This window comes from Crocodylus porosus, unplaced genomic scaffold (genome assembly GCF_001723895.1).
Source record: "Crocodylus porosus isolate Cpor-Errol unplaced genomic scaffold, CroPor_comp1, whole genome shotgun sequence".
In the NCBI taxonomy this organism is placed as follows: Eukaryota; Metazoa; Chordata; order Crocodylia; family Crocodylidae; genus Crocodylus; species Crocodylus porosus.
The window spans coordinates 35,619,057-35,643,703 of NW_017728931.1; the positions used below are offsets into that span (position 1 = coordinate 35,619,057).

General features: G+C 42.2%; 1 protein-coding gene across 1 annotated transcript in view; it reads right to left on the minus strand.

The window, feature by feature from the left end:
- LOC109315922 (serine/threonine-protein kinase WNK1-like) overlaps nucleotides 1–24,647 on the minus strand; it is a 156,257-nt gene that overhangs the window by 72,122 nt on the left and 59,488 nt on the right. Inside the window, exons 6-7 of the mRNA XM_019543883.1 lie at nucleotides 20,657–20,877; nucleotides 18,542–18,699 (exon numbers count right to left, since the gene is read on the minus strand). Coding sequence (XP_019399428.1) covers nucleotides 18,542–18,699; nucleotides 20,657–20,877 — 379 coding nt within the window. The remainder of the gene's footprint in view (nucleotides 1–18,541; nucleotides 18,700–20,656; nucleotides 20,878–24,647) is intronic.

Sequence of the window (24,647 nt, forward strand, 5' to 3'; positions counted from 1 at the left end):
GTGGGATTTTTAAACAGAGAAAACCAGGATCCCTGGTTATAACCTACACTCCAAATGGGAGGGGAAAAGACCCATCCAGGTAAGAAGTCCTCCCAAATACTCAACTGGTAGCATTTCAGTAGCTTGTGTTTTTGAAAATTAATATTAGCATATAGTTGCCCATGTACTTAAATCCTAGAAATAATTCTCAAAAAAACCAGAGGTTATCATGTAACAACTGTGCTACCATTCTAGGGAATCCTTACGGTATCAAAGCTTTTGGTTGCCCTCTTCCCCAAGCTACTGTTCACCTCCACAAGCCTGGAAATTCTGGGGAACTCACCACTCTACCTGTAGTTTTCCCTCGAGATGGAAAATAAGGCAAAATTTAAGACTACAATGCTACACTCAGAGGTGACCATGTGAAAATGTTTCAAACACCCAGCTTGCTCATTTTGGCAACTCCGTGAAATAACGTAAAGTCTTATTTCTATTAGTACTGGAACAGCCACTGGCTACTGCTTTCTTTTCTAAAAGTAAATTCAAAAGCAGGACCAACTATTACCCACAGTTACACAGTTCAATCCCAAAGAAAAACCAGGAAGCTTGTACAGTAGGGGTGTGTGAAGCGGGCCCAATTCAATTCGGATTCGGCCCAATTCAGGGACAGCGATTCAATTTGGCTGACTCTGAAGGTTCTACACCGATTTAGAGAATAGGCGATTCGGACACAGGCATAGCTTTAAATATTTTTCTACATACCTCAAGGTACCAGGCACAGCTCATGAATACTATGATGCTGGGGCAGGTGGACCATCCCACAGAAGCACAGGGGGACCCCCCCATGTGCTCAGCAGTGAACCCGGAAGTGGAACGGAAGAACTTCTGATCCACTTCCGGGTCCACCAGGGAGCACGCAAGAGGGCCCCCCCACACCCCTCCCAACTCACCGATCGGCTGCAGGGGGACTCCTGGTGCCCCCCCAAACCCAAGAGGCACCAGTTGCTGAGCCGGGGGAGTGTGCGCGTGTGGGCCGGGAGGGAGGGAGGCACAGCACTCTCTCTGACAGACCCAGAAGTGGACCAAAAGTGCTTCTGGTCCACTTCTGGGTCTTCTGCAGAATGCACTGGGGAACCTCCTGCGCTTCTCTGGTACACTCCATCCACCTCAGCATGGCAGCATTCACAAGCTGCTTGGTACCTCGAGGTACACAGAAAAAACAATTTAAAAGCTGTGTCTATGTCTGAATCACCAAATTGATTTGGAGGGTTCCAATTCAATTCAGAGAGATTGAAGGGTCCTCTGATTCAATATGGATTCAGAGATTCAGGCACTGAAAAAAGTCAGGCCAAATTGAAATCAGGGACCAAAGCTTCACACAGCCCTACTGTACAGATAAGAGTACAGAATGAAGAATTAATGATACCAAAAGTCTCTGAACACAAGCATCCAAGGTTAGGCTCCTTAATCAAACGTAGCCTGATTTTAAAAGAAACTGAACACCCCAATTCACATTCAGCTCAGAGGAAGCTAAATACACTGTTCAAACATTCTGGATATTATTTGGGTGCCTAAACAACTTGGGGAACCTTATTACTGAAAGTTTCAGATAAGAGTTTTGAGTGGTATATTAGCCCTTTTGATTTTATGAAATCCAATCCAAATTCTGTCCTCCTTGTCTTTCTGTCATTTCAGGTCGGATCTAATTCCAAAAGTGTGAATTCCTCTGTACAGAGGTCCATTTTAATCACATACGTGTGAAGAATTCTTCCCAACTTACGATACATCTCAACTCTTAGGCCGAGTCCACAAGAGCTTGGACGTTGTTTTCCTGCTGCTTGCCCCCATGGAATGCTTGTGCTGTGCACCCTCTGGCGTGCAGCAGGTTACCCTGGATGGGGTAGGGGAAACTGGAGCCAATACAGCTGGCCCCAGCAGCCTTAACTGAGGTCCTGGGGGCCTATTTCTGAGTGTAGCTCCAGCCAGCCAGGCTTCAGTTTTGGACAGTACACACTGTCCCCACATGCAACGCTCCGCTTTAGTTTTTGTGCGTTTCTGGCCCCAGGATCTCCCAGAGTTAAAAACCTCCTGCACTTCTACTTTGCAGCACAGAGAACACCTAAATATGCAGTATGTGGTGCCACATACATGTCTGCAGCATTTAATACCATATGTCCACAATCATCTGGACGCAGTCTTAGATTCCAAGCCCAGTTTGTAGACCTGCCATTGATAAGACAGTTCTGACGTGTAGCCTGGACAATTTTGAAATGGAGTCAACATATTTCTCACAAGGTCACTTCTAGAGATGCTTCTTCAAGAGCAGACTCAACTTAAAAAAAGCTGATTGTGAACTTCTTCTCTTTTACCTCACTTTTAAGAATGTTATCATTTGTTTTACAAGTCTAAGCCTCCTTTCACTATTGGTTGGTCCTCCCCACACCTTCTTCAGGTCTTCATCTTCTTTACTCATTCAAAGCAATATGGGGAGCTGACCCAAGAGCACAAGAACTTGAGTTATTGCTTTAACTGCGTAACAGGCTGCTTTCTTTAAGCATCAGTTCTTTTACCCCAACTCAAGCATGCTAATAACTGCAAGTCAGTATCTATTTTTGTATCTGCAGAAGCCTTCGTACACATTCAATGGCATAATGGACACCATGAACACCAGAGTACTTCTTGTACCTCAGATGCCATCTCTCACAGAAGGCTGACACTGACAAAGGAATCCAACACCTCAAATGTGCAAGCGCATCCTTGAGACACTGAGAAAGTGGGCGCTCGAAGATTGTAACATCAGATCCAAAACCAAACTCATGGTTTACCAAGCAGTCATGATCACCACCTTACTGTACAGAGCTGAAACATGGACAACCTACAAGAGACCCTTCAAATCATTGCAGAAGTACCATAAATGCTGCCTGCAAAAGATCCTTTGAATCCAGTGTGAAGACACACCAATATTAGCATCCTTTTGCAAGCAAACACCATGAACACCGAGGGGATGATTATCCAACATCAACACTACTAGGCTGACCATGTCACCTGGATGTCCTACTCCAGACTCCCAAAACAAGGTTTATTCTCTTAGCTAAGTCAAGGCCTCTGCTCTCCTCTTGAGCATATAAAGCACTTCAGAAGACATCCTCAAGGCCAACTTAAAAGATGCAACGTCAACATCAATTCATAGGAGACCATCAACCAGGACCACCCCAAATGGAGGAAGAGTCTGTTGCAAGGATCTCAGTATTTTGAAACTTTAAGACAACAACATGAGACAGACAAGCAGGAATGGTAGAAACAGCTGGTTGCAGACAGAATCAAGAATCCAAAACCACCCACCCTGCAGGGAAACATCCCTGAGCTGCAACGGAGTCTAATGATCCTAGATCAGCCTCATCAGCCATGTTTGGACCCACAGGTAAGGCAGTCATGGGAGACAATCATCCTCAACTGTGAGGTATTGCCAAAGAGGAAGTAAAGCTAAATGAAGACATAGTTGCATGGTTATTGGCTGCATATCATACTTTGAGACAACAGTCACTTTTTTCTTCCACTCAGCCAGCTGTCTAGAAAAGTCACCATTCAAAAAACTGTTTTGAAGACAGTTTATAGTCAGCAGGTATAAGTGGTTAGCCTAACGGTCCATATTTTATCTATTTACACTAAGAAAGGTGCATAAACACTTAATAGCCTAACTCAATACTGTTGCACCAAGTAATTAACATGGTTTGGGTGGCTGACTCAATTAACCAGCTTGTTTAAATTTTACACCAAGAGTGCAGCAGAAACAAAGTCTTTATTTCACTTGTATAAGCTATATTCAGAGGAGGCTACCAAGCCTAAAACAAGAGATACACTTTAACATTTTAACCTAATGATCCAGTTCCTTTAACAGCTAGTAAAAAGTCAAGGAACTATATTATCCCTCACTAACTGGGATAATGGCCCATTTCAATGCTGCCCCTTTCCAACATCATGTTGTATCAATACATGGAAGAAACTAGATCTTCCATATCTGTAAGCTCATTAGCAAATCCTAGAACATGACCACAAAATATTTTTAAAACTAGATGCATTTCATTCCAAGTTAGTAATGGCTGATCATTTCAAGAGGCTATCTATAAAATTGAGTCTTACATAATCAGTCTTGAGACCTTTATGAACTACAAAAGCCTTGCCATCACGTACAGCCACTTAGATAAAAAGACCCCGGCTAACAGTAAACCCAGACCAGACAAAATGGACATGCAACAGCAAAGGCTGCTTAGCCAACTCTGCATACAATTTTAAAACACAAGTCCAGTAACAGTGCCGCCTTTAAACAAGCAACTATATAAAAGTTTCCCTCCATACCTGACAAAGGAATTTGCTACCACTATTAGTAATGCTCTGAGAATTCTGACATTGCAAAATGATTGAAAAATGTAAGAAAAAAGATTGTTTGATATTATTACTCTAGGAACAGCATACAGGTCGTTTGGTGTCCAAGCTGGTTGAATACAACACATCTAAAGCTTTTTTAGGTGGATGGGGAAAATATTAAGATGCAATTTGTGGAGTTCATTTTTATTTCCACGTTATTTTGCCTGATCTTTTTACTTTTCCAGGGTTATTCTAAACTTCTGAAGAGCTCTTGGATGTGTCCATGACAGGGGTAGGCAACCCCAGAACAGGTGCTGGAATTTAACACTCAAAGGCATTTTGCTTGGTCCACATACCTTGGGACAGACAGCAGGAAAGGGGCCAGGGCTCCACTGCTCCCAGGATTGGAACCCTTGCAACTCCCCCACCATCGACCCCTGGCATGCCAACATCTTACAGATCGAGGCCATGGGTGTATGTTTGGCACTCTGCCCAAAAACACTGCTGACCCCTGGTCTATGAGATTGTGCTTACTTTTTAAAAAGACTACCTAGTAACTAGTTTGTCATTTTTATAAGTGCATCAGAAAAAGCTGACGTCTAAGGAAATTCTGATCTTGTGCTTTCTACCCATAATTCTTTCAGGGCCATATAAGATTGGGGCTTTTTGATGTTGCATCTTTTTTGTTTATTATTACTAATTTAAAGCTCTTCGCAGAATTAAAAAGAAAAGGAAAAAAGTAGAAGAGAAAGACTCAAGACTGAACTTGAAGAGACCTAAAAACAAGCAAGAGGAAAGAGACAGGGCATTAAAAAAAGCTGATGATTCAACTACTTTTCATGAAAACAAACGTCAATCCCATTCTAAATACCCTGCAGACACCTTCATATTTAGGAGACGGTGCTGCCTACATTCCAATTGCTGCATTTTCCCACATACTACCCCCACCCTCCTAAATAAGACGCACCTTGCATTTGGAAGGCAGAATGAAGAAAAATATTTTTCCAAGAGTTGTAACCAACTACATGAGTGTCCAGGAAGTGTGGCATCCCAGCAGGAGCTTCTTCCTGTGGCAGGACAGCCACAAGTTTAAGCCTCAGACCCGTACAAAGGCTTAAAAGTAAGACTTACTTCTTTACTGTAAATAGTTCTTTATCTAAAAAGTTCCTGTAAAGAATCAAGTGTTATTTCCAGACAACAAGCCTGCATGTTACATACTGCATGCAGCAGCTCACTTGCTCCAAGCCAGCTCAACTGCTGACATGCAAACTACCGTGCTCAGCCTTACCCACTGGCTGCAAAGGTTTACACAGGAACTCAACCCCACCTGCTCATTAAGGCACCAGAGAAGTGACAGCCATTTTTAAACTTCTACCCCAGTGGGGGGGGGGGGAATAGATCAGTTTCCTGCTTAAGACACCCCAATTTTGGATAGCTAGGATGCACGTGGTATCTGAGTAAGTCCGATAGATACAAAGGTGTATATTACAATGCTTGTCCAGACACTGCCTCTTCAGCCAAGTTGCTGAACACTGCTCAGTTAGATGTTTTTTAACTGACACTTGTGAGAGATCTGGTGGACTAGTAAGGCTCCTAGTGACTACCAGAAACACCATGGAAAAAGTTTATCTAGTTGCACAAGGCCTACTCGTAAGCCTTGGAATGGATGAGGGAGCAGGGAGGAGGCAGAGGGAAGAATCTATTCCCTTGAATGTTCAGAGACAGACTACGTGCTTGGCACACCATCTTGGTTCCAGACAAAGGCACAAAGTGGAATGGCTGCAACGCCTTCCTCAGTTCTATCTGCAACTGATGGTTTAAAAGTTCAAACATTAATGAACAGAAAAAGTTGAAATGTGCACAAAACATTTAAGAGAACGATTATTGTTCAGGTGACTGTTTTCCTTTCTTCAAGAAATCATAGATGACTTGAGTATTTGTCAACCAGTATGACAAGGCTCTGGAGCTATTGTAACATGGACTGGAGAAGATTTCAGCAAGTCAGTCAAACTAAGAAGTTTCAAATAAAGTATGTTAAGAAAGTTTTGGTAAGAACCAAGTGGCAGCCTTATAGAGGTTTATAATTGGAACATATTTCAGAAAAGCTACTGAACTAAATTTGTGCTGTAATGGAACGAGCAGCAGCTTTCAAAGCGGGAGATCTGCAAGCAAAGGGAGTACCAAAACTCTGTTTATACACACTGTAAAACATTTGGCATCCTGAGCTGAAACACCCTGGCCCTTTGAATTTAAAATTTCTCAAACAGAAAGATACACTTTGAATAGGTTTGTTCTACTGTTGGAGAACAGCATTGAGACTATCAAAATAATACAAGTCTCTTAATCTTTAGGCATGGGTATTTTAGGAAAATAGCTAGTACTGTTTGATTGAGATGAATATCTATAATGATTTTGGGTATGATTAAGATGAAGCCTCAAAGAACTCTTATCCTTGTGAAATGTATATAATGACTCTATCATGGCCTGTATTTCAGAAATTCTTTTTAGCTAGTATTACTGTCATGAAAGTACAATTTTCTCCAAAAGGTGGATAAACAAGGCAATACAAGGATCAAGAAACAAAAAGCTAAGAAAAGATGAAGCTTAAATCCCATGGGTGACCTACGTCTGAGAACTGGTGGTTATAGAGCCTTGAGATAGATGGTGCTTTATTTACTGGAAGCTATGTTGTAGAATCCTCACTGGCTAGACAACTAAAACCAGAAGCAAAAAAGGTGTTGCAATACCTGCTGAATTCCAGACTGGGTCAGAGATGGATGGCTGGATTAGGCACAGATTGAGAATCTTTAATTCAGTAACAAGTTGCTGTCAGATTTCATCCTGTTATATAAAGTGTATTTTAATCTTATCCCATCTAGACTCTCAAGTGAATTCAGATATCGATGAGCCATGCTGCAAGTTATAGAGATTTAAATCAACTAAATAGCCTTGCTTCTGTGACAAGCCATATAACAGTGGAAGCAGCTGACACCTGTGTAGACAGGCTTCACATTAAGATACAAGCCTTGTCTTAGTTGAGTTAGCACTAGGAATATCTTTGAGGCTCAACCATCTTTGTGTTTCAATAATGCCTGGAATTGAGGAAACAAGACAAGTCTCCTGACTGTGAAGAAAAGAAATTCATCCATCACAAAATCCACCTGTACTTTAGACTGTTCTTGTTCTGAAAGGTGTTGAAGAGATCGGCCACAGATGCCCACCTGCAAAACGTTTTATGAATGCTGCTGCTACTTGTAATTGCCACTCATGGACTCAGATAAGAGGCCCAGCTGAAGGACTCCACTACCAAGTCTCTCTCCTAGGAGATGAAATGGCTTCCATGTGAATACAAAGATTCTACAGATTTATCATCTCAATATTACAGACTGAGTTTTGCCCCAGCCTGCCTGTTCAGTACATAGCAGCACCTATGCTACATGCGGCTTTTCTTTAAGGAGAAAATATGCTCCATATTTAGCACATTCCTGCAGTTGCAGTACGTTTCCATGTGTGTAGCATGCCACAATGCTTTAGACTTATGAGATGAGCACCTCAGCCACTGATTGGGACATCTTAAATTAATGTGATCAGTGAAAGTATAGCTCGATCTTTTGGCACACACAGAGGGTTCACGCACCTTTTGAAAAGGTACAATACTTGACTAAGTTGCAACAGCATGTCTAGCAAGGCAAGCCTGAAAGCCACAGTAACTCTTGGCTCTACTGTTTACATTCTGCAGAACTGTTCCAAATCTGTCTTGCAGTACAGAAGTAGTAGCTTTTGAGGAATCAAGGACAGCTCCTATGACTATTTTATCAGAGGGTGTTTTAAAAACAAAAACAAAAAACACATTTTTAAAAAACTCTAGTTGCATAAAATGTGAGCTAAATGTACACTAAGTCTGTAACCTGATCTCTGACCAGACCTAGACAAGCTTATGACCCAAGAAAGGGAAGGCTTGGACACCCAAGGATCAAAAGATGGGCAGCCATCCCTGCCATACATTTGGTAAAGATCAGTAAAACACAATTCCTTTAAGACCTTTTCAGCCAAGATAGTTGGGAGTCTTAGAGTAAATCTTAAGGATTTCTAGGGCCTTATGTGAACTCTTATCTATAAAAAACACACATCCTATAGTTGAAGAGGAAGCATACCAAGGAAGGGAACAAAAGGAGGAATAAAAGCTACCCTACTTCTTCTGAATATAGTAAGATTTTAGCGTTTTTAAAATCCAGGACATCTCAGACTAACCTCTGTCATCGCAGATGAAGAAACAGAAATAAACAATTATCCCTCACATACTGTGGTCCAACTTCCTCTACAGCTCCCAGATCTAATACTCAGTAGTAGTACTAATACTCAGATTTCTGCAATAGGAACCTTTCTTGTAAAACTACACTAAGCCAGGGAAGGAAGGCAGATGGGGCTGAGGAAAGAAGTGGAACTGAATTATCTCCAACCACAAAGCTTAGAATCATATTGTTGGAAGAGCTGGATGTCCAGGTACTGTGAAAGAGACAAAACCTACCCTACCTCTTGGAAATCTTAGAGAACAGATTCCCAACTTGGATACACATCAAAAGTTATTTAGCAAGCGTCAATCCTCACTGTGTGAAAACAGCAGTCAATGATGTGCATCTGTGCTCAGTAGGCTTATCATGCCTTTTGACTAGGGTCTACCTATTTACGCAGATGGAAGTATTTGCAGTGAATCAGATCCTCAGTAAAAGTTGCTCTCCTCTGGCACTGGTATTCTAGAGAATAAGGTATGGCTTTGGAGTTCTTTGCGCAGGTCAGAAAAGGCTTAGTTCTTCACATAGTAAGTCCTTGGTTTTGGACCTCCTCAGAAAATTCCTGTCACAGCCAGCAGCAATGAAGATCACAACTACAACATAGAAGGTAAGCAGCCAAAGTAATCAAGTGCAGATTATAGCATAGTCTTACTGCAAGAGGATCTTCAGTAATGCTAATTTTATCTTCAGGAAGTTTTAGAGAGGGAATCCCAGTCAACAATTATCTGGACAATAAAGCCGGATAATCTGATATTCTTATGTGCAAGCAGGCCATGGAACACAACCGGCATTCAAACAGATCTAGTTCTTTCTAATTTTTATCATTTGTTTTAGGTATAGCCTGAAGTTGCTTGGCACATTCATTCATGGCTGCTACTACAAGGAACCCTGGAGACTAATGAGATAGGTGGAGAGGTGGGGAGGAGTGGGAGGGAGCTTCAAATCCTTTAGCTTGAATTTCATAACACCTAACCATCTGCATTTCTGAAACTTGGCAGTAAATGCCTGCTTGTGCCAAAGACAGAGTCCTGGCAAATAAGGCTTCATTTGCAGGCAGCATTATGTTAACTGACACAAGGATTTGTAAAATGGTTACTAGATGGTACAGATGCGAGAGAACCAGCTACTGCAGCCCCTAATGCCAAAACTACTCTCTGGATAAGGCTAAGGCTGACAGACCTGAAAGCCCATTGGGACTGAGGAGGCAGATTGTGGTCCCACCACCTCATCTGGAGATGCAGAAGCAATGCAAGACAAAAATATCTTTACCTTCAGCAGAACTAATGCTACAAAATAAACATGGAGGAACAGGCGATTTCTCCTTTTGAAGCCTGAGACATACGAGCCATGCCTAGAGCATGATATTAAATCCCCTTAGAATATGCCATGGGTTTCCAGGGTGAATTGGGGAGGAGGGGTTTAACCAAAAGACTACAAGAAACTCAGCAGTCAATCAACAAGGTAACTATTTCATAGACGTTAGGGCTGGAAGGGACCTCAGAAGATCATTGAGTCCAGCCCCCTGCCCCAGGAGCAGGAAGTCAGCTGGGGTCATAGGATCCCAGCAAGATAAACATTAAAATGACTCTTGAAGGCATTCAGTGTAGGTGCTTGAACCACCTCCAATGGCAGGCTATTCCAGACCTTGGGGGCTCAGACAGTAAAGAAGTTCTTCTTCATGTCCAGCTTGAAACGGTCATAGAGGGGTTTATAACCGTTCAACCTTGTCATCCTTTGGGGTGCTCTGGTGAACAAACATTCCCCCAGATCCTGGTGGTCACCCCTGAAACTTATAGGTGGGCATCAGATCACCCCTGAGCCTGCACTTTTCCAGGCTAAAGAGCCCCGTGGCTCTCAGCCTCTCATCATAAGGTCTGTTTTCCTGACCTCTGATCATGCACATGGCTCTTCTCAAGCTTCTCCACAACCTTTTTGAATTGTGGGGCCCAAAACTGGATGCGGTACTCCAGCTGTGGCCTCACCAAGGCTGACTACAATGGGAGAATGATGTCCTGGGATCTGCTTGAGAAGCATCTGTGGATGCAAGCCAACGTTTTGCTCGCTTTACTACCAGCAGCATCACATTGAAGGCTCATGTTCATGCTGTTAATGTCTGTATCATTCCCATTAATAAAAAGGTTTAATTAAAATGTGCATAGGTTTAATTAAGTGTACACATCCTGAAGCCAGTGTCAGGATCTATGACTGCAGAGATCAGAATTGAAGGAGATTGAGGATCTTAAGTAAGAGTTTAGGAAAGTGAGAAATAAATCCTGAAGAATATAAAAGGAGGTCTAATTACTGCAATTTTGGAACTCTGTTCAACTGCACAGAGGCTGCTTGCAGACATTTAAAAAACACAAAAATACCCCATGCACCTTACTAGAAGCAGCAGCGCATTACTTTGACCCAGCTCTGCAGCATCTACATAGATCAGGTGCTTCAGCCAGGCTTTTTGGCACTTTTTTATCCAAAGCCAATTCAAATCGTCTATTAGATGGAAGGGCCAAAAAACCCATTACAGCACCCAATCTATATAGATGTCAGCTGAGCTGGGGTCCAACTAATGTACTGTCTCTACTGGTCATGCACTGGGCTTGGCATAGGAATGGGCACAGTTTAAAGTGCTGGGTTGGGGTTTTTTGTTTTGGTTTTTTTTTTTTAGATAAAATGTCTGCAAGCAGCATTAGTTACTAGTTGCTGCTGGCGTCATTGTAGGTGACCACAGTTAAGCAATAAAATGTAAACTACTTCTCAAGTTACAATCCTTATGAAGTTTTTCACCAGTAGATATTAGTAACCAGGTGCTGACCCAATCGCAAAAGACTAGTATGGAAGGGCAAAGGCAAAAGACAAAAGCACCAAGATTACCTGTAATATCAGAAGAACTGAAATAGTTTGGAAGTCTTCTGTGATAGAAGGAATGTAGTCTAAGGATGTAAAAGCAGAAGTTAAAGAACTCAACAATACTGTTGAAGGTGGAACAATAATAAATTATATCCAAGAGAATGGAAATGGTGCTGGTCTCAAAAGTTACCACGATTTTATCATGGCAAACAGCACCACTCCACATGGTTTCTTCTGTAAAGCAATCCAAAATCAAGTGAAAATGATTTATGTTTGCAAGATCTGAAGCCATGAGGCAGGCTTCTTGGACCCTTCTTCAGAGTCCATTGCCCCCTTCCCCTCTCCATACACACTTTTTAAGTCAGATGTATGCAATTTCTCCAGAAACAGCACTGAAAAGTTTGTTGGGGTTTTTTTTTTTGTTTTGTTTTGTTTTTTGTAAAGAGGACTCTCCAAGACAGAACCATGTGAACAAAGGAAGATCACAGAGCTTGCTGCATCAGATGTTCTTTCAGGTAAAGCATCTCATGGTCATACCCCACCTGCATCATAAAACAAGCTTCAAAATGCCTTACAGATAGGTCACATGACTGTTAAATGCCCTTCCCCAAGGCAGAACAAGCAGCAAGAATGTCCATTATTTGCATACATAAATTACCAGGCTTAACCCCCTGGGTTTTTTTGTTTTGTTTTTTTAAAAACACATTGTTGTAAAATCTGAGGGGTACTTCACTTAAACTACTAATAAAATATTTGAAAACTTTTTACAAGTACATAAGAATGCCAACTACATAGCAGCATGTTCCACACTAACGCCTGGTGGCTAAAATTTCTGGCTCGAGTGCACTGTGTCTGCATGTGTACACATATCCAAATACATCAGTTGAAGAGCTAGGCTTGAATAAAGCTAAAGTAACAAAAATGGAAGACCACAAAACAGTTGCTTTCCAAGTGTAGAACCAATTGAGATTTCTGTAACCCCTCAAAAAGGCCTCAAAAAAAGCTCAGCAGAAAATGCTTGGACCCTAAAGAAGTTGCTAAGTTAGGCTAGAGAATAAGTTTACTAAAAAGTATTTTCTAGGATACTTCAGATCATGAGCCAGAATTCTAACATAAGCAGGGAACTTCCCCCCCTTTATGTGGAACATGGCAAAACAACAACAACAAAAAAACAAGCCTCCTCCCCTCCTTCCTTTGCATATAAAGCATAACAGATTCCGCACTTGAGCAGCACTGTCTTGACCAAAGATTGTAGGTACTAAAACTCCTCCAAACAGCATTATGCTACGTCTAAAACTTGAAGCAACTTGCCACGCCAAGGAAGGCCTTTACGTGCAGAGAAGTATATTGAGTGGACAAGCACTAGCAGGTCTGCATATCAGATTCACCTTCATTATGATTACAACAAGTCTGCATAATAGTTTTCTTAGGACCCTTTATGCAAGTGGGAAAGTAAGAACACAAATCACCCCACAGAAGGTGGCAAATTCATAGCAAGCCAATACAAAGCATCTAGGCTTGCAAGATTTGGGTATCCACAGACAAGTCTTGGTAGTGAAGTTTTGTAGTCAAGTCTACAAAGAAAATTTAAAAATCCCTTTTTGGAACTATACTGAAGAATAAATCCATGGAAACAACTCCTGCATAAAATATAACCAGTATTTGTACAGTTAAAGCAATAAAACCTAAATGATACGGAATTGTTTATTAAAGAAACAAAAAACCAGGGGGCAGGGATTCCTTAAGAGGGCGGCTAGTTCATTTTTTTAGTACAACTACTGCAATGGTGTCAGATGCAAGCAGATACATTTTCCACATGCTGAAGGAATTTATGATGGTCTCTTTTCCCTGAATTACATTCCTTATGTGAAACAGTTCAAGGAACTCAGTCTGGACAGGCTCCATGACAGGGCAAATTAGCCCCTCCTGTACTTGCAAGTGGGGAGTCAAGAGCTCAATTAGCCTTCCAGATACAACTGGCAGTGAGCCAATCAAGCTACTAGACACATCTGAGGAGGAGTGAGGTTTCCTTTAAGTGGTTCTGAGGTCCAAGACAATTGGAAAAGGACAAATATAATGCCCATCTTTAAAGAAAAGGAAGAAGGCGGATCCAGGGAACTATAAACTGGTCAGCTTCACCTCAGTCCCTGGGAAAAAAAAAAAAAAAAATCATGGAGCAGGTCCTCAAGGAATTTATTTCTAAGCACTTGGAGGAGAAGGTGATTAAGAACAATCAACATGGATTCACCAAGAGCAAGTAATGCCTGACCAACCTGATTGTCTTCTAGGAGAGAAAACAGGTTCTGTGGATGCAGGGAAAGCAGTGAATGGGATATACTAGACTTTAGCAAGGCTTTTGATACCATCTCCCACAGCATTCTTGCAAGCAAGCTGAGGAAGTATGGGTTGGATAAATGGACTGCAAGGTAGATAGAAAGCTGGCTGGATAGTCAGGCTCAGTGAGTGGTAAATCAACAGCTCATTGTCTAGTTGGCAGCTGGTATCAAATGAGTGCCCCCCCAGGGGTTGGTCCTGGGGCCAGTTTTCTTCAATATCATCAGCAACAACCTGGAAGATGGCACAATGTGCACCCTCAGCAAGTTCACAGATGACACCAAGCTGGGGGGGGTGAAGTAGATATGCTAGAGGGTAGGGATAGGATTCAGAGTGACTGAGACAAATTGGAGGATTGGGCCAAAAGAAATCTCATAAGGTTCAACAAAGACAAGTGCAAAGTCCTGAATTTAGAACTAGAAGTGCGTGAATATATCAGTTGCATACCAGATCAGCACCGAAGAAAGGGAAAACTTACATTATTGACTATCAGCTTTTTTTGGGCAGTGTAGCCAATAATGTTCACCAATAAATATAATTAATTGTGGCTTCTGGCTGGGGCCCTTGGACACTGCATGCATGTGCACAGCCACACCAGCATGGAGAGCAGCTCCCTGCAGGTAAGTCTGTGGAGGGGAAGGGTTGTGGCAGGGGACACATGGGAGGGCATATCAAGGCTCCCTCAGTGAGGAAGGGAATGGGGCAGGGGCTGAGGCTGCTGCCTAGCCAGGACAGTGTATGGAACCTGGGGCCAGTGAGTGGAGAGGGATGGAGCTGTGGGCAGCTTGACCAGAGGGATGGAGTTGTGGGCAGCTTGTGAAATGGCAGCTCCCCGCCGCTACATGCACCCACCCAGGGGAGGCATTGGGGGCCATGTGCTCCCCCAGATTTGTGCATGGGGTAGATGCAGGCTGCTCCCTGCAGGCTTGGGGCTCTGCTCTGCTGTCTTTACCCTGGGAGTCCCACACCAGCCACGCATCCTCTGCCCACCCAGAAGTGGGGGCAGCAAGTTGCGTACTGAACAGCAGGCAGCCCACATCTGCCCTCACCCTGCTCAGCTCTGCTCTGCTAAAAGCATCCCTGCACTTAAGAATGGTGCCATTTGAGGAGCTTTAGTTCAAGTGCCTCTGCTGTCATTTAAGTGCCAGGACATCCTGCTCGCAGCCCTACGTCCCATGCACTGCCCTGGCTGAGCAGCACCACCAGCTCCACTCCCTCCCTCACCATAGGGGCCTCAATCTGCCCCCCCTCCCCCATCCCCTCCACAGACTTATCTGCTGGGAGCCACTTTCCATGCTGCCCAGATGCATTCCTGCAAGTCAATTATCAGATTGGTATTGGCCAATGTGGCTGGTTTATAATTGGCTATCAGTATCAACCAAGAAAAATCTTTTTGGTGCACCCCTACTTAGGAAAGAACAATCCCATGCACCAGTACAGACTGAGGACCCACTGGCTAAGCAGCAACTCTGCAGAAAAGGACCTGTAGGTGACAGTGGACAATAAGATGACTATAAGTCAACAATGCGCCCTTGGTGCCAAGGAGGCTAACAGCATACTGGGATGCATGAGCAGGAGCACTGCCAACAGATTAAAGGGAAGTAATTATTCTGCACATTTGAGGCCACATCTCGAGTACTGTGACCAGTTTCCCCCCCTCCCCAAACTACAAAAAGAATGTGGACAAGTTGGAGAGAACCCAGCAGAGAGCAACAAAAAAAAGTAACTAAATTAGGGGGCTGGGGCACTTGACTTGAGAGGCTGAGGGAACTGGGCTTATCTAGTTTGGAGAAGAGAAGACTAAGGGAGGATTTGATAGCAACCTTCAGCTACCTGAAGGGTGGTTCCTAAGAGGATAGATCCAGACTGTTCTGTGGTGATGGATGACAGAAAAAGGAGCAATGGTCTCAAGTTGCAACAAGGGAAGTTTAGGTTGGATATTAGGAAGAACTCTCACTAGAAGGGTAGTGAAGCACTAGAACAAAGTTTACTAGGGAGGTGGTGGAACCTCCATCCTTGGAGGTTTTTTAAGGCCCAGCTTGACAAAGCCCTGGCTGGAGTGATCTAATTGGGGATGGTCCCACTTTGAGCATGGGGTAGGGGTTAGACAAGATGACCTCCTGAGGTCCCATCCAACCCTAATTTCCTATGATTCTAAAAAGGAAAAAATAAATAAATAAATAAAAAATACACACACACACACACACACACACACACACACACTAAAAACCAAGAACAAACTTTTGCTGTTATGTTGTCCCCAGGAAACCCTCTTAAAGACTAGCAGCCCAAGGGTTGAGCAGCTATGCAATCCTTCAGGAGAAATTATAAAAATTCAAAACCAGGGTTTAGTAGAGATCATTTGCATTTGTTACGGGGTACTTTTAAACTCAATCCTCTTAGAAGGAAGTGGCTGTTAGTATGCTGGACTAAGAAAAGAATTAACATCAGATTCTGCAACCAACATACTTCAGTAAGTATTCCTTATTTTCTAAGACAGTCTAATTCAGTGTTAGACATTTCTCCCCAGCAGGCAAGAGACAATAGGAAGTTGATCACAAAAACTGGAAGGAGAAAGTATCTGTGTGTATCTCTCAGGCAATTCTTCAGATCTCTAAATACTAGCTTTTTGCTAAATTTGCAATGAGAAATTGAAACTATTCAAGCATTTCACAAGCCACGGAAAAGAAGATCATATAACCAGCAGAAGTTCTAGAGTTTCATTTCTTTCAAATCAGAGTACTGATGAAGACTGTTCCCACACTATGCCCAACCCTTTATCCCCTTCACATCAGCTACTGCCTTGGTTTATTATTTTAAGAGAGTTTCTGCCCTTCTTGTTTCTTCCCCTTGAGACAAACTTTACCACAGGTCTTGAAACCAATTAATGTACCGTCTAAAGCCGCAGAGGCTTCATAGTTAAAGCAGACGACTACTTCAAAAGGCCCAAGACTGAAGCTGTGGAGGTCCTCCTCCACTTGATTTGCTTTTTCTGCTGGAGATCACCATTAACCATGGTTAGTCTCATACAAAGCAGAAATCAAAAGTGATTTGATTTTCAAGGCAAAAACCCTTGGAAAAAAAACCTGAAGAACTGGGATGATCCAGGATTTATCTTGCCCGTAAGTGAAAAAAGAATAAATAAGACCAGCACTTGTATTCCTGACAAGCAAGAATTCTTCCCTTATGCTAACAATTCCAACCTAAATATACTACTTCCTCCTAACCATGCTTCTGTGTCTCTCCAGGCTCCCCTTGAAAGGAATCCTAAGTCTGGTTCAAACCATCCCCTTTCTAGTATTCAAATCCCTTTTGTTCATCACTTCTATGAAGCCTACAGGAAAAAAAATTATTTTTGCCCTCTATTTCAGTCAGTTCTCATTATCTGCCCTGTAGATTGAAGTATCATGAGCTACAGACTAGGATTCAGGTTCACCAATAACAGTCATATGTTTATTATCTGCAACCCACTTAATTCACGGTCAGTTGCTGAGTTGAGGACACATCTATGCAGCTGTTCAGCTGGGGCTTTTAATTCTATGGTTGATGCTTTTTCCACCAAGTTGGAGCTTCTCAACTGTCCTATACAGCTGCCTCCTGCAGAACAAACCTACAAGTGATCCAAGTTCTAATGTATTTGCCCAAAGCTGCCCATATCACTGCTACTTAATCTGTCAACAAATCAAAAGCTAGTGCAAATAAAAAGTTTAATGAGAGAATGCACTGGGCACTTTCTGGACTTCCATCTGGAGATGAAGGAAGTTCTGTGTTGTATAATATGCGAGTAGAAAACCTTGTTTTTTTAAACTAATGTCTTTTCCAGAGATACCCATCAAGAACAGCTGATAATGTGAAAAGCTGTATTTCTTTATATTGCCTCCACCTCATCTCATCTGAGCACTCAGAGGACATCTATACAACACCCTTCAAGGCAGAAGTGGTCTCACCTTCATGAGGGGACCAAAGTTGGTCATAATGTTGCATTTAAAAGCCCAGCAAAAACTATTCAACATTAAAACCCTGTTTTTATGCCAAGACTGTTTTCTTAGCCTGCTCACACCCCTTCTGAATAATAGGGAAATTCAAACCCCCTACCCACCCTCATCTGGTCAGAATACCACCACCTTTTTAAAACACTCTATTTTGCTCTACCTTCCATCCAGTAACCTACTTGGCTGTTGTTATCTAAGGTATTTCCACTCAACAACTATGGAAAGTGCACCTGACAGCACAGTAGCCAAAAGCAAAATAGGAAGCCGTAAACTATTAACCTACAATGACTTCATAAATATTTATAGTCTGGAATGGCAGTGAAACCATGAAGGTTCTAGCATCTGTACCCCAAGTTCATTCATTTCAGAGAAGAGCATCAAATTAACTTTCAAAGACCAAAACATATTTCTATTGTTTCAGAAAATATCCTTAAATCTTTGAATATTACTCTGAAGCAATACCTCATCACCTGGTTTTGCCAGAATGCAATACAAAGATGAGCTTTAAAAGATTTTATTTTTAATAGTGCATTAAATTCCATTGGCAATTTTCCTTTGAGCACTGTTTAAGCACTTGTAAAATTTTCTTAAATCGGACTTTCATATTCCCCTCAAAAGAGTCAGCTTGCTTTTTCCCCCCCACGTTTGCATTGTATGATGCCGTCCAGTTTGTAATCCTCTGTTAACTGTGGCACAGCTTTAGAATCAGCAGAGGGGTATGGGAAGACTTACACTGGTCACTCGACGGTAGATCTGCGCAGCATTTTGGCACTCAGAATAAGGATATTCAGACGTGGCCATCTCTAGCATACACATTCCAAAAGCATATACATCAACGGATTCATCGTATTTCTCCTCATACATCTCGGGAGCCATGAACTCTGGGGTACCTTAAATTAAAAGAACGATTCAGACTCTAAATGTCTCAAAGCGAGTAGAGGCTGCTGGCGTTACTCACCGCAGAAGGCAGTGGATGGGCAGACCTGTGAGAGAAGAGAAAGTGGAGGCAAAAAGAAGAGGGAGGAAACCCTTAGTCAGTCTGTTGCATCAATATGTCCCATGAGTCTCCCATTGCAAGGCCTTTATAAGGAGAAAACAGGGTGAGTGGCAGTATGCTTTTGCCGCTTTGTGAAAACTGCTAAATGTAAGGGCCAAAAACAGAAAAATTCAGTTAAAAGAATTGGCTGAGGAGATAAAGATCAAGTTGAAACAACTGAAGGGAAAAAAAAAAAAACAACCAAAAACTTAAGACTAGCCTTAGGCTGCAAACCTAGTACCTCGGGAGAGAGAGTTAGACACTTACCTTTCCTCCCTGTTAGAAAGGAGGCATATTGAAGTGTTTCAACACAACCAACTGCCCTCTGCTGCAAAAAAGTAGTACTGGTAAGAGCCCGTAGCTAGTCTCTGACCTATAAGACTTCATACAGGTTAGGCCGTTTTTTGTTTGTTTTTGAAGTGCAGCTATTCAGAAAAGGCCTTGCAATGAAAAACCCAGTTACTACAGATAAAAAGCTTTGTAAGGAATGAATAAATATAATTTTCTGCAAAGGCCACTCACCAGAGCCCTTTTCTTCACATACTTACCTTCTCACCTGCAGTATATTTAAAGGCCTACTGCAGATACAGGAAATAGTGAGGGATATCCTACAGGCAAAAAAATACTTAGAAATACAGAGAGATTGAGTTACAGACAGAGCGTGAGATTTAACAAGTCCCATTTAAATAAATTTGCAGAAGATGCATTGCCCCTGAAGCCTCAATCACAACAGCCCCTCTGAATGAAGGAACTGCAGTGTACGATCAGGTTTCCTTCAAGCTATAGGTGCAAGATTCTTTTACTTATAGGTGCAAGAGTTATTTCCTGCAAACAAGCCAGATTTAAGCCAATCCATGGATCAAATCAGCCTAACCACACTGATCCTTCCTCTTCCCTCAGAATCCAAAAGTTAATATTTGGTGAACTGGTTATAATTATGAGCAAGAACACTGGGATGATTTTCAAATTAGAAGTCTGGAAAAGGGGATGTGTTTAAAGAAATATAAAACACATTTCCATTGCATACTTTTTTTTTTTTTTTTTTAACTTCTATAATTGTTTTTAACCTGGTTAGGAAGCAGGAAATATTTTAGTGACAATGTGCAAGATATTTGCAAGAGGCTATCTCTAATAAAACTTTGAGAAAGCAGGTACAGGGCTTGAGCAATACTAGCTTGCTGCATGTTATTAAGTTGTAGTATTGAGATGGAGCAAAGTGCTCTCTTTTTTGTTCAATGATTAGCCTGCACTGTATTCAGCAGACTGTTGGAACAGAGCTGATAAAACCAATTCTTTAAGATGATCCAAAATGTGTCTCAAATCTCAAAATTAGCTCATAAATGAAATAGGGGGGCTTTACAATGTCACAGGTGACAATCCAACAGATTCTGATACATGACCAAAAGTGCTAAGCTATAACATCAGAAGCACTGTACAATAGTTACAAAGGATAAATTTGTTATCGAAACCCTTTGTATACATCTAGTACACAAATGGGCCACTCATTTTCCAATTTAATTCCATTTTACTCCCTAGTATGAAGCTGATAAAGTGGTTTTATCAACAGAGTTCAACCAAAACCTCAGGGGCAAGGTAATAAATCAATATACCAAAGATTATATCCATATTAGAAGCAAACACAATCCTATAAAAACCGTTAATCCTGTAAAACAAGGCCCATGATTCAGGAGCAAGACCTGCACTTTTGGGGCTCAGACAACATATATGATGCGTACTTTATTTTACTAGAAGGGTCAAGTTTCCTAGTAGATTGACTGGACTTGCCAGCCTCCAAAACAATAAAAGCTTACCTATCACACTCTTGGCAAAGGAAGCTCGTTTCAAGGTAGCCAGACCTAGGTCTCCTATCTTGACTGATCCAGTGGGGCCGGTGATGAAGATGTTGTCACATTTTAGGTCTCTGTGGATAATAGGGGGCGTGCGAGTGTGCAGGAACTGCAAGCCCTTTAGTATCTGACGGCACCAGCTTCTTAGTACTTTAATTTTCATCACTTTAAACCTTTTCAAATACCTGAGAAGGGAAAAAAGTTGCAAAATAAGATCATGCATGTTGTTTCAGAAGACATTAGGCTTTGGCAACTAAATTATATATATAGATTAGCATGGATCAACTTTTCTGGCAGGTGTACTACAAATTAGCCCCAAACCCTCTGAGTGCCACTGATTCCTTTCTCCTCCCCAATTTTCTGCTCTGTTTTCTGCTTCCTGCCTGATCTGATGCTCTCCTCTGCCCTGTTACCGTACTGCCACTCCCTTCCCTGATCTGCGCGCCACACATAGGAGCTATACATACCACTTGTACCACCCAAGCCACAGGCTGGCCAGCTCTAGTATAGACAATCAAACCTGTAATACCAATTGACTACCATTTCCTTACAGCCCGTTTATTACATTTGAGAGACCAAGTCCTACTCCATGCTTCTGTTCCACTACAGCGTATCAGTCTCCAGAGGGGGAAGTGGTGGCAGTGTCATAGCCCTATGTATACCATGAGAATAAGCAGTGATTTTTTAAATATGCACAAGTCAAAAGAAAGCAACTCTCTCAAGCCCTCTTCATAGGAAGAGAGAGAAAAAAAAAAAAAAAAAAGAAGAGTAGACTGTGATAGGTAGGACTCAAAGTTTTACGCTGTTTTTGGACTACTGTCCTGCTCTGGTCTTGCCAGCCAACACCAGGCTGATCAACTGCCTGCAGTGCTTTAAAGAAAGTGAAAAAAAATACTGATTAAAACAAAACTAAAGTCTCCACTTCATGTCGTGCTTGGTCTACCTGTATAGTACAAGCTTGGATATGGCTTTAAAACAAGCTGGCCCCAAGGCATCTTAATAGTCCTGAAAGCCAGGCTGGCATATGTATTTACTGTTACCTAGGATACACTGTTCATTAGTTATGGAAAGAAATGGAATACCAACTCCACAGTTCTCAGCAATTCATTATAACATAGCTTTATGCAGACCTGAAAGTGAGACTTGCTATGTTACAAATTGTTCTTAATTCTAAAAAACTTCCTCTACAATTACCGATTCAAAACCTGTCATCTTCCATAATGTCCTACATTCTCATTTAACAGTCATCTTTCATCTTTAAGCACTGAAGGAGATTACATTCTTTATCTTATATGCAATATCTTTTCCTGTATGCAAAGAAAAAAAGGTTAGAAAATATCAATTATTCTGAAAAGAGTATTGTGGCATAGTGCAATGACGACAGCTGAAAAGCCAAAATAACAATCACTCCAATACTCAAATTCATCCAAGTGGCTCAACCAGGGATGCAAGGTTTAATTCAAGCTTATCTTTATTTTAGTCATTAAAGTTTTTAAAGCAAATAGAACCTCTCAGCGATCACTTGATAACTGCAAGCCAGGGTTCGATCACTTGAACTCAAGGAGATACCATAGGCACTCATTATACCAAGTGTGGAAGATGGAAAAATAAGAGGCCTCTATCCCTACAAAAGCATTTGTGTAGAGGAACCAGGTAAACCAATGCCACATCACGTGCTGAATCAGCAAGCCTGATGTCAATAATTCTCTTTCTACCTCATTGCTATTTGAAATTTATGGTCAGAAAAAAAGTCCAAAATACAAGATTCAGAGATGAAACCTTTTTCTACACTTGTCAGCGGGCTGGCTCTCTGATGCAACTAAGAGCACTAGCACAGTGCCCACTTCTACTCTACCAAACACAGATTCTTCTGGGAGGGGGGTGTGGAAAGAAGGGACAGATCAAGGCCCCCACAGTGAGGGAGGGGAGTGGGGCAGGGGCAGAGGCTGCCCAGCCAGGGCAGTGAATAGGACCCCAGAGCTGGGAACAGGACAGAGCCATGGGCAACTCGTCCAGGGGGCGTGAAGGGAGGCACAGCTTCCTGCCATTGCACACACCCTCAGGGAAGCCCCAGGGGCATGTAAACCCACCCCCCCGCCCCCCACAAAAAAAAGTGTGTGAAGGGTGAGGGCAGACTATCTGCTGCAGACTCAGAGCCAGGGGCTGCACCAGCCTCTTCCCAATGGGGAAGGCTGAGCTGGGCTGGGGCTGCACTCAGAACAGGCAGGGGCAGGGTAAGCAATGGCAGTGCTGGAAGGGGTGACTATAGGGAATTTTGGGGTGACTACATACCCCCCAAACCCTCCCCTAGCACCACTCATGCTCTGGGCACTCTGCTCTGCTGCTTTTCCCTCTGGAGCCCTACACTCCCCAACAACCCTCCCCCACCAACAGATGTACCAGCAGGACACTGCTCTTCAAGCTGTCAGGCTGCATTCCTGGCCATGTGCATGCTGCAATAAAATGCTGTGTGCATGCGCGCAGCTGGTGACATTAATCAGGCAAAAAACACCGAGTGCCGATAAACGTTAAGATTTCCTGTTACCAGTGCCGATCCAACATGCATCCAATATAAATTGGTGCATCTCTACTTTCTAGTAGCACAATAAGCATCACCTAGTCTTTGTTATGCATTTTCTTGGTCTTCCATTCTCTCTCCAGGATGGTAGAGTAAGGTTTTGGTTTAGTTTTTTTTTAAATCTACATGCTGTTAAGAGTGTATATTGGATAAAGTAATATTGAGATGTGCTTTACACATGTGGAGGAAGGTTGCATAGAACCTACAGGAGAGGTGTCAAACCCTGTAACCAGCTTAGAGTATTAGTATTATTTATTACTCCTACCCTGGGCGGAGAGTACCATCTCATACAAAAGATATGTAAATTGTGGTTTCTGCCTATCCACTTTGTGAAGAGAGCCAGTCTTTACAAAATTATCTGGGCCAGTGCCCAGCATAAAGCTGAGACATTAAATCCCTCATTTCTTTGAACTAGAAAATCATAGTAAGGTCTTTAAAAAAAAAAAAAACACACACAAAAAAAAGCAAAAACAAAAACAAAAAACAAACAACAACAATATGCTGCTAGCAATAATCCTGTGGTCAAAACAATTCGGCAAAAATAAAATCAGGAGCCAGTTACAGCAACGGAGCAAAAACCTGAAGGAAAATAAGGACAAAAGTGAGTGAAAGCAAGTCCAGGAAGGAGACGGAACAAAAAAGGCTCTGGTTCACATCAGCTACCACTCATTTTTTGGCTTCAATGCCACTTGATATTTGCTACTGACAACACACTTTCATCTCTCATGCCTGTTTTAAGGGTCACATGGTAGAGGCACCTGAGTTCTCCATTTGGAATCTCCAATTACATTCTTGGTTCTCAAATATGCTGGTATACTGCCAGCTCTTCACTCCTTAAGGACCTGGGCCCAGACCATCATCCTGCATCCCTGTGGCAGTGCTATAATTTTTCCAAAACAATGTCACTCTTAAAGCTCACACTAACATTTAAAAAGGAGCCCAACAGCAAGTTATTCTAAACATCCCATTACAATGCAGAGCTAGCAACTATAAACTCTCTCAGAAATAACCATGAAGCAGAAAGCTGCTACCCTGACAGTAAATGATGTAGCCTTAGACAACCATAAATGCAGCACAATCAGAATAGGAAGTCAGATTTCCAAACTATGCATACCTAAGATGTCCTTACACTGAATTCTTCAGGGGGAGGAGGGGGAAATGGCTTGATCCTCTTATGTATAAAAAGGACCTAAAAGTCCTCTCACCCCTTCCCCTAACCTTGCTCATTTAAATTAGCAATTCAATTCCACTCTAATAATCATTAGTGGTCATGAAATATTACTAGAGTGAAAGCTGAATGGCTAAAGAAAGGAAAACAATTTTGACCCACTGTTTAGAAGCGAGTATGGACAACATCTTGGAGAGAGGTCATATTGG